The sequence below is a fragment of the Salvelinus fontinalis genome, chromosome 1, assembly GCF_029448725.1.
Source record: "Salvelinus fontinalis isolate EN_2023a chromosome 1, ASM2944872v1, whole genome shotgun sequence".
Classification (NCBI taxonomy): domain Eukaryota; kingdom Metazoa; phylum Chordata; class Actinopteri; order Salmoniformes; family Salmonidae; genus Salvelinus; species Salvelinus fontinalis.
In genome coordinates, this window is record NC_074665.1 from 84828125 (window position 1) to 84847380 (window position 19256).

Genomic DNA, 19256 nt, shown 5'->3' on the forward strand with positions numbered 1-19256 from the left:
ATCATATGACACTGAAATAAAGTCCACCTGTGTGCAATCTAACTAATAATGTGACTTCTGAAGGTAATTGGTTGCACCAGATCTTATTTGGGGGCTTCATAGCAAAGGGAGTGAATACATATGCACGCACCACTTTCTCATTTTAAATTTTATTCACCAATTTGGACTATCTTTTGTATGTCCATTACATGAAATCCAAATGAAAATCTATTTAAATTACAGGTTGTAATGCAACAAAATAGGAAAAACACCAAGGGGGATGAATACTTTTGAAAGGCACTGTATGTACAGTTGAAGTTGAAGTTTACATACACCTTAGCCAAATACATTTAAACTCAGTTTTTCACAATTCCTGACATTTAATCAGAGTAAAAATGTCCTGTCTTAGGTCAGTTAGGATCACCACTTTATTTTAAGAATGTGTAGTGTCAGAATAGAGTGATTTATTTCAGTTTCTATTTCTTTCATCACATTCCCAGTGGGTCAGAAGTTTACATACACTCAATTAGTATTTGGTAGCATTGTCTTTAAATTGTTTAACTTAGGTCAAACGTTTCAGGTAACCTTCCACAAGCTTCCCACAATAAGTTGGGTGAATTTTGGCCCATTACTCCTGACAGAGCTGGTGTAACTGAGTCAGGTTTGTAGGCCTCCTTGCTCACACACGCTTTTTCAGTTCTACCCACACATTTTCTATAGGATTGAGGTCAGGGCTTTGTGATGGCCGCTCCCATACCTTGAATTTGTTATCCTTAAGCCATTTGCCAAAACTTTGGAAGTATGCTTGGGGTCATTGTCCATTTGGAAGACCCATTTGCGACTAAGCTTTAACTTCCTGACTGATGTCTTGAGATGTTGCTTCAATATATCCACATAATAGATGGCATCATGAGGAAAGAAAATTTTGTGAAGTGCACTAGTCCATCCTTCAGCAAAGCATGATACTGCCACCCCTGTGCTTCACGATTGGGATGGTGTTCTTAACTTGCAAGCCTCCCCCTTTATCCTCCAAACATAACGATGGTCATTATGGCTAAACAGTTCTATTTTTGTTTCATCAGACCAGAGAACATTCCTCCAAAAAGTACAATCTTTGTCCCCATGTGCAGTTGCAAACCGTTTTATGGCTTTTTTAGGGCGGTTTTGGAGCAGTGGCTTCTTCCTTGCTGAGCAGCCTTTCAGGTTATGTCGATATAGGACTCGTTTTAATGTGGATATAGATACTTTTGTACCGATTTCCTCCAGCATCTTCACAAGGTCCTTTGCTGTTGTTCTGGGATTGATTTGTGCTTTTGGCACCGAAGTACGTTCATCTCTAGGAGACAGAACTCCTTCCTGAGCGGTATGACGGCTGTGTGGTCCCATGGTGTTTATACTTGCGTACTATTGTTTGTGCAGATGAACAGGGTACCTTCAGGCATTTGGAAATAGCTTCCAAGGATGAACCAGACTTGTGGAGGTCTACAATTGTTTTTCTGATGTCTTGGCTGATTTCTTTTGATTTTCCCATGATGTCAAGCAAAGAGGCACTGAGTTTGAAGGTAGGCCTTGAAATACATCCACAGGTACACCTCCAATTGATTCAAAATATGTCAATTAGCCTATCAGAAGCTTCTAAAGCCATGACATCATTTTCTGGAATTTTCCAAGCTTTTTAAAAGGCACAGTCAACTTAGTGTATGTAAACTTCTGACCCACTGGAATTGTGATACAGTGTATTATAAGTGAAATAATCTGTCTGTAAACAACTGTTGTAGTTTTTACTTGTCATGCACAAAGTAGATGTCCTAATCAACTTGCCAAAACTATAGTTTGTTAACAAGAAATTTGTGGAGTGGTTGAAGAACGAGTTTTAATGTCTCCAACGTGTATGTAAACTTCCGTCTTCAAACTGTACATTGTTGGACTGTCAGATTACATTGTGAAGATACAGATTTCAGTAGTATAGGGCATGTTGGCAAACCTCTGGAATTTTGAAGTGGAATGGTTAGTACTGGGCAGACACTAGTCCAAACCGATTAAAAATCAGTCTAAACTGGTAAAAACAATGCACAGGATAAGATTATTAATTTTATTGACCACACTATAAATGTCACTAGAACACACAAGCAATAAGAGTCCAGGGTTGTTTTCAGGAGGTACAAAATTGAAGAAAATGTTCAAAAACTGAGTGAAACAGCAACATACTAACTGGACTTTCCATTTCGATTGTTAAAAGTTTAGCTATGGGGTGCCCTAATGAACACAACCCTGCTGTTAATTGTGAACTGTTAGAGAAGTCACTACACTGTCAGACAAGGGGTAGACTACCTTAGCTTTGCCAACACGCCGATAATACAATTGTAATGGGTACACAAACCATGATAGTCTTACTGGAGGTTCAAAAGAGCAGACCTGTGTGTGTGTATTGCCTTCCAATAGGCAAATATTTTCAGTTCTCTGGGCCCCAATAATCAAGTACTAAATGCAGGTGAGTGATTGATTAGTTTGATGTGTTTCTGCTCTTTTCCATTGATCATCGACTAGTAATTTCATTGGGGTCATCATGGAAAATAGTTATGGGAAACCTTAAACGAATGCCTTTCGTATATTTCTGTTAAAGTACACGGTACAATAATGTATTATATTCACATAAACCCTTTTCTCCATACATGATACATGGGTTTGAAGACTGGTGCGACATGCTGTGTCCCAAATGGCACCACATTATTCCCTATACAGTGCATTACATTGGACCAGGGCCCATAAGGCAATGGTCAAAAGTAGTGCACTACATATGGAATAGGGTGTCAGTTGGGACACAAGCATAGTTCTCCTCAGTGCACATCCATACACACTTTGGTGTTACAACTACTAGAGAAACATCACAGACAGACACCATTTTATGAACTCTACCTTGTGCAACATCCCAGATCATTTAGTTCAAATAGAATTTAACGTGTGGAACAGATCTGTCATGTTAGAATTGATTGGGTAATCGGGTCAGGTCTATTCCATGTCATTTGTTTGAGGACAGATGGGACATCTAGATAAAAATGGAATTCTCAGTAGGGGAAACAGAGCTACTCTCCACCCCACGGCAGTTATTGTTTTGTTAACAAAGCGGAGCGTTGTAAAAAATAAAAACGTATTTGTTGTTGTAATATCGCAAACAGACGTGGCTAATTCACCATCAAGGATTCCAGCTTTAAGGGAATGTATGCAAGTGTGTGTCTAGCCTCGGTCTTAGGCCTCCGCTAAACAGCGAAGCTTGGGCATCCAAGGCTAGTGTGTCTAATTAATATGTCACTCATTGATTAATTTCATCTGGGGCAGCCCTTCAAGTAAAATGTGGTAAAAATAATGAGCGTAGTCCCTCACAAGTCACAACATTTGCACAAATAATCTTTCATTGAATCTAAAAAAAATAGTCCAAATATAAAATGAAATTATAATAATTAGCAGTCCCTCAAAGCCTGGCATGACAGTCTACAGTCCCACTATTAGACAAAGACAACAACCCAGACAGCCAGTCAGGCACACAATTTAAAACTTCACTTGCTCACACGATATCCTCCTTCCACTTAAGAGCAAATTGAATAATGAATATTTCAAATCGCCGTCATTTCCACGTTTAGCACAGAGAGAAGAGACACACTAACCATCAGGGCCAGGTGGTCTTCATTCCCTGACTGTAGTCAGCATCCATGACCTGACTAGTTGGTGGGGGAGGAAAATAATATAATCTTTCCTTTACATTTTTCCACTTCCTCCCACAAACCAAAGTGCAAAGGGTCAAGCAGCTGCTTCCGCCACACACTGGGAAGCACTTGACACGTAAAGTCATTATCTGTGTCAATCAGAAACACAATTCCTTTAAGCAGAGTGGTAGAGACCCCCCCCCCCCCCCCCAATAGCCTCCCTCTGATGGAGAAGTCTAACAGGGTCCTCCATCTTGGTGGTATGGTGGTGTGGAGCTGGCAGGGCTGTAGTGGGTGGGTGGTTCCATAGTCCAGCCCTTCTCTCAGTTAAGGGTGCGCTGCTGATCCAAAATGGAGCCAGTTTCCCCAATGGACTCATTTCCTACCGACCCTTCTTTAGGAGTTTGGCGTTTCCCTGGAAAAGGCAAGAGGAAGAACAGTTAAGTTATACACAACACCTTCCTACTATTGAGTTGGTATTTTATTAGGATCACCATTAGCTTTTGCTGAAGCAGCAACTACTCTTCCTGGGGTCCACAGAAAACATGACATAATACAGGTCATTAATAGACAACAGCTCAAGGACAGAACTACAATTTTTTGGGGTGCGACGACACTCCCCATCCAACCTGACAGAGCTTGAGAGGATCTGCAGAGAAAATGAGAAACTCCCCAAATACAGGTGTGCCAAGCTTATAGCATCATATCCAAGAAGACGTGATGCTGTAATCACTGCCAAAGGCACTTCAACAAAGTACTGAGTAAAGGGTCTGAATATTTATGTAAATGTGATATCACATTTATATATTTTTGTAAATTTGCAAACATTGCCAAAAAACAGTTTTTGCTTTGTTATTATGGGATTGTGTGTGTAGATTGAAGGGAAAAAAATATTTAATACATTTTAGAATAAACTAACGTATCAAAATGTGGAAAAAAGTAAAGGGTTCTGAATACTTTCCGAATGCACTGCAATACTCTAAGATTTCTTGAATTTGTTCTGGATTTGGGGACTATGAAAAGACCCCTGGTGGCATGTCTGGTGGTGTAAGTATGTGTGTCAGAGCTGTGTGTAAGATGATAATGCAATCAAGTTGGGATTTTCAAAATATTAATATTTCTTATAAAAATAAGTGATGCATTCAGTCTCTCCTCAACTCTTAGGCAAGAGAGAGTGGCATGCATAGTATTTATATCAGCCCTCCAATTACAATGAAGAGCAAGACGTGCTGCTCTGTTCTGGGCCAGCTGCAGTTTAATTAGGTCTTTCCTTGAAGCACACGACTGGACAATAAACAAGATTAGACTAAACTAGAGCCTGCAGAACTTTCTTTTAGGAGTGTGGTGTCAAAAAAGCAGAGTATCTATTTATTGCGGACAGACATCTCCCCATCTTTACATCCATTGAATCTGTTTTGACCATGACAGTTCACAATCTAAGGTAACGTCAATTAATTTAGTCTCCTCAACTTGTTCAACAGCCACACATTTCATTAGCGGATTCAGCTGAGGTCTAGAATATAGGGAATGATATGTACCAAATACAATGCTCTTAGTCTTAGAGATGTTCAGGACCAGTTTATTACTGGCCACCCATTCCAAAACAGACTGCAACTCTGTTAAGCTTTTCCACTCATGAGTGGTGCAGTGGTCTAAGGCACTGCATCGCGGTGCTTGATGCATCACTACAGATCCGGGTTCGAACCTGGCCTGTGTTGCAGCCGGCCGTGACCGGGAGACACACAATTGGCCCAGAGTTGTACGGGTTGGGATGTCCTTGTCCCATCGTGCTTTAGCGACTGTGGCGGCCCGCGCGCATGCACGCTGACACGGTCGGCAGTTGTACGGTGTTTCCTCCAACACATTGGTGCGGCTGGCTTCCGGGTTAAGCGAGCAGTGTGTCAAGAAGCAGTCCGGCTTGGCAGGGTCGTGTTTCGGGGGACGCATGGGCTCTCGACTTTCGCCTCTCACGAGTCCATATGGGAGTTGCAGCGATTAGACAAGACTAACTACCAATTGGATATCACGAAATTGGGGAGAAAGATGGATAAAACATATATTTTTTAATTTTTTAAAGTGACTTCATTAGCTGTGGTTGCTGATGCGTATATGGTTGAATCATAAGCATACACAAATGCTTCGTTTAATGCCAGTGGCAAAAATAGAAAAGAGTAAAGGGCCTAGAGAGATGCCCTGCGGTACACCACAATTTACATGTTTGACATTAGAGAAGCTTCCATTAAAGAAATGCCTGAGTTCTATTAGATAGATAGCTCTGAATCCACAACATGGCAGAGGTTGAAAAGCCATAACAGATACGTTTTTCAACAACAGGTTATGGTCAATAATATTAAAGGCTGCACGGAAATCTAACAGTACAGCTCCCACAATATTCTTATTATACATTTCTTTCAACCAATCAGTCATTTGTGTCAGTGCATTTGTGTCACATGTCGAGTGCCCTTCTCTATAAGCATGCCGAAAGTCTGTTGTTAATTTGTTTACAGAGAAATAGCATTGTATTTGGTCAAACACATTTTTTTTACAACAGTTTGCTAGGAGCTGGCAGCAAGCTGATAGGCCTGCTGTTAGGACCAGTAAAGGCTGCTGTACCACGCCACTTTACCACATTCCGCTACCACTAGTGTAGTGGAATTACTTTGGCTTCCCTCCAGGCCTGAGTACAAAGTCTTTCCTCTAGGCTCAGATTAAAGATATGACAGATAGGATGGAAGCTGACTCTATAGCCACTGCTAAGTAGCTTTCCATCTAAGCTGTCAAAGCTCAGGATGTTTGTCATTATTGATCGATAACTACTTTTCCACCTCACACACTAACTTTCCAAATTCAAAGTTGCAATGCTTTTCTTTCATTATTTGTTTTCTTGTTTATGAATACGATGGCTCACTGTCCGTTGTTGGCATTTCCTGCTAAAGTTTGCCCACTTTGCTAATGAAGTAATCAAAATAATGGCAACATCAAATGGTTTTGTGATAAGCCATCTGATTCGATGAAAGATGGAGTTGAATGTCTTTCTGCCCATAATTTCATTTAAAGTGCTCTAAAGTTTATTTTCCATCATTCTTTATATCATTGATATTGGCTTCATAGTACAGTTTCTTTTGTTGTGGAGTTTAGTCTCACAATTTCTCAATTTGCAGTAGGTCAGCCAGTCAGATGTATTAGCCACTCCTTTAGCAAACATCTCTTTAAACCGTACAGTTTTTCAATTCCTCAATAAATCAATGGAGTCTGAACAGCTCTTAGTCAGTTTCAAACAGGTGAATTGTTTAATCAATAATTTGAAGAAGCAATTTCATAAATTCATCAAGTGCAGCGTCTGGATGCTGCACTTCACATCCGACCAACAAATATGTTTATCATCATCCACATAAGAGTCACAGCAAAATATTTTGTATGATCTCTTATACAGTAATTTAGACCCAGCTTTTGGAACTTTGGCTTCCCTGGATATAGCCACAATATTGTGATCACTGCATCCAATGGGTACGGATATAGCTTTAGAACAAAGTTCTACAGTATTAGTAAAATTGTGATCAATACATGTGGTGATCTTGTTCCTGTAGTGTTTGTAAACACCCTGGTACATTGATTAATCATTTGAACCAGATTACAGGCACTGTTCACAGTAAGAAGCTTCCTCTTGAGCGGCCGACTTGATGAAAACCAGTCAATATTCAGGTCCAAGAAAGTAGACCTCTGTTTACATCACATAGAATATCAAGCATTTCACACATTATTTAGATACTGACTGTTAGCACCTGGTGGCCTATAGCAACACCCAAACAGAAAAGGCTTCAGACGTGTCAAGTGACCCTGCAACCACAACACTTCAATAACACTTGACATAAGATCTTCTCTAAGCATTACAGGGATATGGCTCTGAATATACAGTTGCAGTCGGAAGTTTACATACACCTTAGCCAAACAAACTGGCCAAAGAGTTCTATTTTTGTTTCATCAGACCAGAGGACATTTCTCCAAAAAGTACGATCTTTGTCCCCATGTGCAGTTGCAAACCGTAGTCTGGCATTTTTAGGGCGGTTTTTGAGCAGTGGCTTATTCCTTGCTGAGCGGCCTTTCAGGTTATGTCAATATAGGACTCGTTTTACTGTGGATATAGATACTTTTGTACCTGTTTCCTCCAGCATCTTCACAAGGTCTTTTGCTGTTGTTCTGGGATTGATTTGCACTTTTCGCACCAAAGTACGTTCATCTCTAGGAGACAGAACGCATCTCCTTCCTGAGCGGTATGACGGCTACGTGGTCCCATGGTGTTTATACTTGCGTACTATTGTTTGTACAGATGAACGTGGTACCTTCAGGCATTTGGAAATAGCTTCCAAGGATGAACCAGACTTGTGGAGGTCTACAATTGTTTTTCTGAGGACTTGGCTGATTTCTTTTGATTTTCCCGTGATGTCAAGCAAAGAGGCACTGAGTTTGAAGGTAGGCCTTGAAATACATCTATAGGTAAACCTCCAATTGACTCAAATTATGTCAATTAGCCTATCACAAGCTTCTAAAGCCATGACATTTTCTGGAATTTTCCAAGCGGTTTAAAAAGGCACAGTCAACATAGTGTAAGTAAACTTCTGACCCACTGGAATTGTGATAGTGAATTATAAGCAAAATTATCTGTAGACAATTGTTGGAAAAATTACTTGTGTCATGCACAAAGTAGATGTCCTAACCGACTTGCCAAAACTATAGTTAACAAGAAATTCGTGGAGTTGTTGAAAAACGAGTTAAGTGACTTCAACCTAAGTTATGTAAACATCCGACTTACTCTGTATACTTCTAAACCTCACACATAAGCATTCCTGCCTCTATAGATTTTATATCCTTGTACTGCTACTGCTGTATAATCAAATTAATTATGTGAGTGAGTCTCTGAAATGGCTAATATACACTGCTCAAAAAAATAAAGGGGACACTTAAATGAAGGGAACACTTAAACAACACAATGTAACTCCAAGTCAATCACACTTCTGTGAAATCAAACTGTCCACTTAGGAAGCAACACTGATTGACAATAAATTTCACATGCTGTTGTGCAAATGGAATAGACAACAGGTGGAAATTATAGGCAATTAGTAAGACACCCCCAATAAAGGAGTGGTTCTGCAGGTGGTGACCACAGACCACTTCTCAGTTCCTATGCTTCCTGGCTGATGTTTTGGTCACTTTTGAATGCTGGCGGTGCTTTCACTCTAGTGGTAGCATGAGACGGAGTCTACAACCCACACAAGTGGCTCAGGTAGTGCAGCTCATCCAGGATGGCACATCAATGCGAGCTGTGGCAAGAAGGTTTGCTGTGTCTGTCAGCGTAGTGTCCAGAGCATGGAGGCGCTACCAAGAGACAGGCCAGTACATCAGGAGACGTGGAGGCCAACAACCCAGCAGCAGGACCGCTACCTCCGCCTTTGTGCAAGGAGGAGCACTGCCAGAGCCCTGCAAATTGACCTCCAGCAGGCCCTGCAAAACCCAGCAGTGTTGCAGTTCTTGAAACACTCAAACCGGTGCGCCAAGCACCTACTACCATAACGCGTTCAAAGACACTTTATTCTTTGTCTTGCCCATTCACTCTCTGAATGGCACACATACACAATCCATGTCTCAAGTTCAAGGCTTAAATCCTTTCACCTGTCTCCAACTTTCATCTACACTAATTGAAGTGGATTTATGGACTTCCATTGTTAGCATTTGCGCTAGCGCTACTTAGCAACTTCCTTCAAACTGCACACAGAGACATAAAAAATGGTGTCCACAAGTTAATCTCACTCTGGGGAAGTAGATTAGGGCCTCTTTGCAAAAATACCAGAGTATCCCTTAAAGATACACTTCTGTTAAAACACAGATGAGTGTGTTGGGCAGTTTCAGGACAGAAGGCGTGTTTGCTGTACCCCCATTCCCCAGTTCCCCTCAGACCCTGCTATTCCCCACCTCCCAGTTCCCCTCAGACCCTACTATATACCCCACCTCCCAGTTCCCCTCAGACCCTGCTATATACACAACCTCCCAGTTCCCCTCAGACCCTGCTATACCCCCACTCCCCAGTTCCCCTCAGACCCTGCTATACCCCCACTCCCCAGTTCCCCTCAGACCCTGATATATACCCCACCTCCCAGTTCCCCTCAGACCCTGATATATACCCCACCTCCCAGTTCCCCTCAGACCCTGATATATACCCCACCTCCCAGTTCCCCTCAGACCCTGCTATTCCCCACCTCCCAGTTCCCCTCAGACCCTGCTATTCCCCACCTCCCAGTTCCCCTCAGATCCTGCTATTCCCCACCTCCCAGTTCCCCTCAGACCCTGCTATTCCCCACCTTCCAGTTCCCCTCAGACCCTGCTATATACCCCACCTCCCAGTTCCCCTCAGACCCTGCTATATACCCCACCTCCCAGTTCCCCTCAGATCCTGCTATTCCCCACCTCCCAGTTCCCCTCAGACCCTGCTATTCCCCACCTTCCAGTTCCCCTCAGACCCTGCTATATACCCCACCTCCCAGTTCCCCTCAGACCCTGCTATATACCCCACCTCCCAGTTCCCCTCAGACCCTGCTATTCCCCACCTCCCAGTTCCCCTCAGACCCTGCTATATACCCCACCTCCCAGTTCCCCTCAGACCCTGCTATATACCCCACCTCCCAGTTCCCCTCAGACCCTGCTATATACCCCACCTCCCAGTTCCCCTCAGACCCTGCTATATACCCCACCTCCCAGTTCCCCTCAGACCCTGCTATATACCCCACCTCCCAGTTCCCCTCAGACCCTGCTATTCCCCACCTGCCAGTTCCCCTCAGACCCTGCTATTCCCCACCTCCCAGTTCCCCTCAGACCCTGCTATACCCCACCTCCCAGTTCCCCTCAGACCCTGCTATACCCCACCTCCCAGTTCCCCTCAGACCCTTCCATACCCAGCCTCCCTGTTCCCCTCAGACTGGATAGTAGTTTGTTACTGGGACATGTCTACACATCATGTCAGCATAACCTCACCTAGTACTGCTTCTCTGTGTCTAGACCCGTGAGTGGCACATTTTCATTCAACCTTAATTTATTCAGGTATATCTCATTGAGGGAGCGGTGTGAGGGGACTCTGTACCTTGCTGCTCAGTTTGAGTATGTCAATCTCCTCTCTCTGTTTGCTGAGAGTCTCGTTCATGCTGCACAGGTGGTCGCTCATCATACTGAGTTGTTCCTTGTAACTCCTCTTGGTCGTGGCAAGCTCATCCTGAAAGACAAGGAGCAGGTTGTGGTTAGTTAGAACCAGTATGATTGTTCAAGGTAATTTGCCATGTCTTAGTTGGAGCATGGCTCTTGCAATGCCAGGGTTCAATTCCCGGGCCACCCATACTTAAAAATGTATGAACGATTGATTAAAAGTCACTTTGGATAAAAGCGTGTGCTAAATGGCATTTCATTGAATAAATGGGTAATCTTACCAAAAAAACAGCAAAACATTTGAGGACCAAGTTCAGGATAAATATGCATAACACAACTACCAATGTAATAAAGCTGATTTTATTCTATCTGGGATAAGCTGCTTTCTTTCAGTCTGAAAATTACACAACAGACGTTGTTTACCTGCAGACGTGTGATGTTCTGATTAGCCAATTTGACCTCCTCAGTCAGCGTCTCCCGCGACTTCTCTGCAATGGCCAGACGCTTGGCCAGGGCTCGACACTGGGGGGGGGGGGGGGTTACAACACAGGAGATGGCTCACTATTTTAAAAAATAGATAAGTTATAGGATGAAAAATACCATAGTTTTGGCGCAGCTGCACAGACTATTTTTATTTTAACAAAATGATACTTGGAGTCAAATTATGTATGTATTAAAGGAAGGAAGACGTGAGGGGAAATGTTTGAGTGACTGGTCCAACTAGTAAGTTGGTCTTCTGTAGATCAGCATCCCAATGGAGCTTGACCATGTGTAACTTTGTTCCCCATATATCTCCCCAGTGTCCACCGACAAAATAGGAGCTACATATCCTTAAAAAGCATGTGCTTACGCACGTGTGTGTCATGTCTCACCTCAGCGTGGAAGTTAACAGCCTTGCTGTCAGAGACCTGTAGCTGTGTGGTGAGTTCTCCTACTCTGGCCATGTAGTGAGCCTTAATCAGCTGTTCTCTGGACTCCTCGTCTCCCACCTGTACACACAGAGACAGACCAACGACAACTTTACATCAAGTGGCTCTTAATCCTGTGTTGTAATTACACTAGTATAACAAGGTTGTATAAGCATGTTACTACATAGTACTCATTCAAGCATTTATTCAAGCAGTCAGTGTCATTCCAAAGTATGACAATCTATTCATTAATGAGTTCATTCGTCCATCTTTTCAGGAAAGCAATGAGACTAGTCCCGTGAAAGAGGAGAAAAGGAACAGACTTTAAAGAATAGTTGGGTCACGAAAACCAAGACAAACTTACTTCCTCGTTGGTAGGAGTTGTGGTCAACATGCCAACCTAATGCGAGAACACAGAAACACATTAGTTAGTAACTAACTCCCTATGAGAAAGCTATAAAATGTAAGACTGGTCCCAGATCTGTTTGTGTTGTTTTCCCAACTTCTACAGTCATTGTTGGAGATACAGCACAAACAGATCAGGGTCCAGGCCAATAAAACCCATTTCCCTACCACTGAAATCATAGAAAACACTACAGGCCCCTAATATTGACTGACGAAACTGGATTGGAAAGGAATAACATCTATAAAAGCCTGTGAAGAGTGTAGCTGGTTGTTAATGGCATGACAACAGTGTCCAGTGACTAACCGCACAAACCGTGTACTGAGTGACTGGGTGGGTGATCGCATGGTCCCAGTTCTGTTTGTGCTGTCTTGCCAGCTCCTATGGTCGTTGTTATGCCAAACAATGAGAACCACCATAGGACAACACAAATAGATCTGGGACGCATCCCAATAATATAAATGTTTTCCTTAAATTGTACACTAGTTCACTACTTCCCAAAAATCTAAAAACATTGGATTGGTGAAAGCATGCGCTAGAGGGAGTTTCCAACATTTCTTATACCCATCAGTTATTTTCAAATCAGTGAAGGATAGTGAACAAGTGCATACTTGGGGGAAAGGAGAGATGATTGGGACAGAGCCAGAGACTGATAATACAACTCACTGGAGTTGCAAAGGGTCGGAAACTTTCCCAAAATGTTCCATGGGAAGTTAAGCCCGGGAATGTAGCTTAAATTCATCAAATAAGTTAGCTTATAACAGTGAACCTTTTTTGTGGGATACACAGAAGGCAATTCTAGGTCTTTTGGCATATTTTGGTTAAACTATCCCTCTGCATGCACAGTGCATTCTTTCATCACATGTACAGCTGATTCTCAAGATCTTGCACACTAATGAGATGCTATTGAGCCCACACTACTACACTGAGCCAAGGACTACATGCTTTCTTGTAAGTTTTGATTACAATACTGGGTGGGGTGAATATATTTTATATGACGTACATAATCCTTTGTTAATTAGCAAATAGTAGCCTACAGCAAAGTGTGTTTAAATCATTTCTAACTTGTTAACATTTTCTGCTAGTTAGTTTTTGCTACCATGTGGGTTTTAGCTTGCTTGAGCCTGCTAACTGCGTGTTAATTCACCTGTTTCCATGCATGTTTCATTTTAAAACATTTATCTTACAAAAGGAGTTGTTTAATCTAACTGATTAACTATTCATCTGTACATAGAATTGTATATATATTTTTTCTATTCTTTACAGGAAAATGCCACAGGCACTATCTGATATGTGGAGACATTTCACTGCAGCTAATGTAGAAGGAAAAGCTGTGTACATTTGCAAATATTGTGCCAAATCATATGTGAAGAATGCAACAAAGATGCAGAATCATCTGGCCAAGTGCATAAAGTTCCCTCAGCGCTCACAAGTAACCTCTGACAAATGTCCCTCTACTTCTATTCGAGGTGAAAATGAAGAATCAGACACCTTATCGATAGCAACAGCTCATGGTCCTCCTGGAATCTGTTTTTTGACTCAATGGAGGAACGTAGTCAGAGAAATGCTGATGAATGTCTTGCTACAGCTGTGTATGCAACTGGTTCACCTCTGATGCTCACAGGCAATGTGTATTGGAAGAGATTTCTGAATGTTCTTCCCCCAGCATACACCCCTCCAACCAGACATGTTTTATCTACTAATTTGCTGGATGCAGATTTCAACAGAGTTCAAGGTCAAGCAAATCATAAAGAAAGCAGACTGTGTTGCAATCATCTCTGATGGGTGGTCGAATGTTCGTGGGAATAATTAACTAAACCCCTCAACCAGTATTCTACAAGAACACAGACACAAGGTACAACAGACACACCAGTCTCTACATTGCAGATGAGTTGAAGGCAGTCATCAATGACTTTGAACCACAGAAGGTATTTGCACTGGTGAGACAATGCTGCGAACATGAAGGCTGCTTGGTCTAAAGTGGAGGAGTCATACCCTCACATCACACCCATTGGCTGTGCTGCCCATGCATTGAATCTGCTTCTCAAGGACATCATGGAACTGGAAACAATGGATACACTCCACAAGAGAGCCAAGGAAATGGTTAGGTGTGTGAAGGGTCATCAAGTTATAGCAGCAATCTACCTCACCAAGCAAAGGGAGAAGAATAAGAGCACCACATTGAAGCTGCCCAGCAACACCTCCTGGAGTCTCCTGGAGGGGAAGGAGTCTCTCCAAGAAATGGCCATGTCACAGTCTGCTGATATGGACAGCCCCATCAAGAGGATCCTCCTGGATTATGTATTTTGGGAGAGAGTGGTAAACAGCCTGAAACCTATAGCAGTTGCCATTGCACGGACTGAGGGAGACAATGCCACCCTGTCTGATGTTCAGACTCTGCTTGCAGATGTAAGAGAAGAAATCCGTACTGCCCTGCCCACTTTACTGTTGCTCCAAGCAGAGGAAACTGCATTCTGAAATACATCAAAAAGCATGAAGACGTCTGCCTGAAACCCATACACGCCGCAGCGTACATGTTGGACCCCAAGTATGTTGGCAAGAGCATCCTGTCTGGTGCAGAGAACAACAAGGCCTATGGTGTCGTCACTACCGTGTCTACCAAGGTTCTTGGCAGTCTGGCGAAGTACACTTCCAAGTAAGGGCTTTGGGATGGAGATGCAATATGGCAGTTGTGCCAACATTTCTCATCAGCCACCTGGTGGAAGGGACTTTTTTCCCCTGTTGCCTCCATCATCCTCCAAATCCCACCAACAACAGCCGCCTCAGAGCGCAACTGGTCCTTGTTTGGGAAAACACACACCAAAGCACGGAACCGGCTGACCAATACAAGGGATGAAAAATTGGTGGACATCTGGGCAAATTTGAGGCTTGTTGAGCCTGACAACAAGTCATCCTCAACAAGGTTGGAAAGTGACAGTGAAGATGAGGCCTCAGTCTGATGTTCAAGAGGTGGACATTGAGGAGGTCCAGGGAGTTGACATGGAAGTTTGCAATTATGTCTACTTATGTCAAGGTAAAAGGTTAATTCCCACCTCTGAATATTCCCCAAAATGTGCAACCCTACAACTCACTGAAGCCAAAACACTAAAACCTATTTTATGGCTGCTCCCGCGATGACGTGTCTGACTCATTTGGTGGGAAAGGGGAGGGTTGGAAAGGGAAGAATGATCTCCCTAGATTTCATCTCACATCATGCCAGTCTCAGCAGACAACTATCAAGTAATGAAACATGAGGATGAAGCATAATAAAAACACCATTGAATAAAAATAAGGATGCAAAATTCCAAAGTAATCAGTTTTTATGAAATCCCTGTTGATGGATTCTTGCAACTCAAAATTAAAAATAAAATTAAAAAAAACAAGTGAAGATCGTAACTACCAGACTGGTGCTTATCATAGCGTCCTTCCCTACTCCTCCCTCCTCCAGCTCTCCATCATCCAGGCTGGTGAGGGCTGGGCTGCCCAGACCCAGGGAGAGGGCTGAGGCTGGGCTGCCTCCTCCTCCTCCTCCCAGGGCAGAGGAGAGCTGTGTCTCCAAGTCCTGGATGCGTTGGCTCTCCTTCTCCAGCCTCACCCTGCCCAGCTGGGTCTCCAGCAGCCAGTGCTCCTTCTCCTGCTCCAGACGAGCGATCTTCTCCTGGCTCGCCATCACCTGGGGTGGTAAGGGGAGGAGGGAGAGGGGTAAGAGGACTTGTATACTTCTCTATAACACTTATCTAGTCAGTAACCAAATGGGTTACATTGAGAATAAAGAGGCAGACTTATCAGGCAGACAAACTGGAGAGTAGAAAGAAGGAACATGGAAATACAATCAATACCTGTTGTGTGAGTCCCTGTCTGCTCTCTGTAGAGCTGGTTAGAACACGGCGGTTCAACAGGGCCTCTCTGTATGGAACAGACTCAGCTCTGGGCTGGATACACAGACAGAACAGTCAAATACACACTGTTATACTGAACCACAACAGTTAAGTGGATGTTCCACTGTTTGCTTTAGACTGCCTGGAGTGTCAGATGAGTGGGCTTTATACTTTTGGGATTATTCTATTGGTTCCCACATCCTATTTCACCAGGCACGCTTAATCAAACACAGCATTAGTAAAATATTTTGGAATAGTATTTGAACCCAGGTCTGTGACGTGGCCAGCGAAGCCAGGCAACAACTGACCTTTCTGATGGCGTGTATGTAGTCAGAAGCCTTCTTCTTGTTACCCAGCATGCTCTCTGCCTGCAGGGGGTTAAGGGCCCCCACCCCCCCTCTCGGACCATAGCCTGTCGAAGATGTAAAGAAATCCAGGTTGTTGCTGAAGAACGTCGCAATCTGTAGTAAAAAAGGTACAGCATTCATATTAAGGTAAGACTTTACAGCATACAGGTATAGGCACTAATGCTTTATAAATTTGTTCTAAGCATGTATAAGCCTTCATGTGTTAAGACAGTATTGGTGAGCCATATACATAGTCTTCTAGGTCTATATTTTGCAGTCCAGACTGCTATTTGAATATCAACAATCTATCAAGTTTGTATACTCCAGAATATGGTGCTGAAAAAGTGCATTTAAAACGTGAAAGAAGTTTATAACATCTGATTCATGACAAACACACTTATCCTACAGAACTTCACTGTTCCTTTAAGGAGATCAGTGGGTGAAGTCAAGGAAGGGTTGACAGAATACAGACAGATCTCACACACTCCTACCACTGTTGACCCGGTTTCTTTCTCAATCTTTCCTTGACTCCACCCATCTTATCTCCTCGCCTCCTTTTCAAAATATATTGGAGAAGACAGTCCAAGGGGAGGGTCCTTGATAAAGATGAATTGAGCCAGTCTGATCACCTCATGGTAAACATCCTTCTTATACAACTCTGGAACACAGTCATGGAAGTCGAACTCAGCAACCAGCCCTCTTCACTATTAAAACTATAATACCAAAAAAGAACAGCTTGCGTATCTACCTCATACATACCCTCGGGCAACTTGGAAAATACATTAAAGTAGTTGTAAAAGGCATTAACCAAATCTATAACTTGTCAACTTCAAAATAAAACAGTCCTCAGTGAGCAGCGTGCGTCCCTGTTGAACACCTGCCTACACACTGTAAACCTCTCCTGGAGTAGTGACCTGTCAAGCTGAGGACAGAACTTTTACTTTAGACCCTAGAAAATAAATCTATAAAATGCTCTGGTGATGATAGCCTCCACACACACAGCTAGATCACGTGAAGGATGACCACAGCTCTACAAGTGTTCTTACCGTGCGTGTGCCCACGCGCTAATGTGTCTATTAAAGTGTCCTCACAACTGATCATAAACCTCTAGTCGAGGCCTGGAGAGATGGTCTCTCGTTACTAAACATTAACATTATTCACCACTAACTACTAGCCCAACGCTCCAAGGACTGTGTGGATCAGTTGGTTAGCCCTACGCTCCAAGGACTGTGTGGATCAGTTGGTTAGCCCTACGCTCCAAGGACTGTGTGGATCAGTTGGTTAGCCCTACGCTCCAAGGACTGTGTGGATCAGTTGGTTAGCCCTACGCTCCAAGGACTGTGTGGATCAGTTGGTTAGCCCTACGCTCCAAGGACTGTGTGGATCAGTTGGTAAGGTCGTGTGTTCAATTCCTGCAGGGCTCATACACATGCTTCTAAAGTATATACTCACAGCTCTGTCTGTTTCAAAGCCCCCAGCCTTTATCTGGGGTACACAGCTGTAAACACTGATATGGTGCGGATCTGTGAACACTTCCCATCTGCCCCAGCTGAGCTCCCCCTCTCTGTGGTCATGTATTGTAAACAACCAATCAGCACAGTTGATGAGCCACATACTACTTCAACTCTACTGATCATATCAACAACAAAAAATATATAAAACTCTGGCCACAAAGTTGGAAGCACAGAATCGTATTGAATGTCATTGTATGCTGTAGCGTTAAGATTTCCAATCACTAGAACAAAGGGGCCTAGCCCGAACCATGAAAAACAGTCCCAGACCATTATTCCTCCTCCAGCGAACTATAGTTGGCTCTATACAGTCGGGCAGGTAGCGTTCTCCGGGCATCGGCCAAACCCAGATTCGTCCGTCAGACTGCCAGATGGTGAAGCGCGATTCATCACTCCAGAGAACACGTTTCCACTGCTCCAGAGTCCAATGGCGGTGAGCTTTTCACCACTCTAGCCACAATGCCAAGTGTTGATCTTAGGCTTGTGTGGTGCTGCTCGACCGAGGAAACCCATTTCATGAAGCTCCCAACGAACAGTTATTGTGCTGACATTGACTCCAGAGGCAGTTTGGAACTCGGTAGTGAGTGTTGCAACCGAGGAGAGATGATTTTTACGCACTACAGCACTCGGCAGTCCTGTTCTACGAGTTTACAGTTGACCGGGGAAGCTCTAGCAAGGAAGACATTTTACAAACTAACTTGTTGGAAAGGTTGCATCCTATGACCGTGCGACGTTGAAAAGTCACGGAGCTCACAGTAAGGGCATTCTACTGCCAATTTTTGTCTATGGAGATTCTATGGCTGTGTGCTCGATTTTGCACACACTTCATACTATTTCCTTTTTGCCAATAAAAAAAATGAACACAAAATAATAATGAGGCTATGTACACAAGGAGTACCGGTACGGAGTCAATGTGCCAGGGTACGAGGTAGTTGAGGTAATATGGATTAAATCTGGCAAACCAACAACCAGCAAGAAACAGAAACCTCCTTTAGCGCATGGGGTGGGGAAAAAAAGTGGACAGAGACTTGCTAGCTACAGTAGCTAGCTAGGATTTTATACAAATCTGCCTTCATAAATAAAAGCTTCTCCCAAGTGGGTGTGACACCTACTCCTGTTGCCTGCTGCTTGGATTCCACCTGGCGATCTGTTCACCGGCTGCACAGTACTGTCTTTTATCGATGGCGGTTATGATATCGTTTAGGACCTTGAGGGTGGCTGCGGTGCACCCATGACCAGCTCAGAAACCAGATTGCATAGTGGAGAAGGTAAGGTGGGTTTCGAAATGGTCAGTTATCGGTTTGTTGACTTGGCTTTTGAAGATTTTATAAAAAAGGCAGG

The 19256-nt window shown here is 43.3% G+C and overlaps 1 protein-coding gene across 2 annotated transcripts in view; it reads right to left on the reverse strand.

Annotated features, from left to right (window-relative positions):
- Positions 1–2057: 2057 nt before the first annotated feature.
- The window catches only part of LOC129862895 (protein phosphatase 1 regulatory subunit 21-like), a 39175-nt gene continuing 21976 nt past the window's right edge, over positions 2058–19256 (reverse strand). For both annotated transcript variants that reach the window (XM_055934976.1, XM_055934986.1), the window contains 8 exons: positions 16366–16518; positions 16019–16111; positions 15580–15852; positions 12141–12176; positions 11741–11857; positions 11292–11390; positions 10810–10938; positions 2058–4095 (listed from right to left, as the gene is read on the reverse strand). In XM_055934976.1, the coding sequence (XP_055790951.1) occupies positions 4063–4095; positions 10810–10938; positions 11292–11390; positions 11741–11857; positions 12141–12176; positions 15580–15852; positions 16019–16111; positions 16366–16518 (933 nt within the window). In that variant the 3' untranslated portion in view covers positions 2058–4062. The remainder of the gene's footprint in view (positions 4096–10809; positions 10939–11291; positions 11391–11740; positions 11858–12140; positions 12177–15579; positions 15853–16018; positions 16112–16365; positions 16519–19256) is intronic.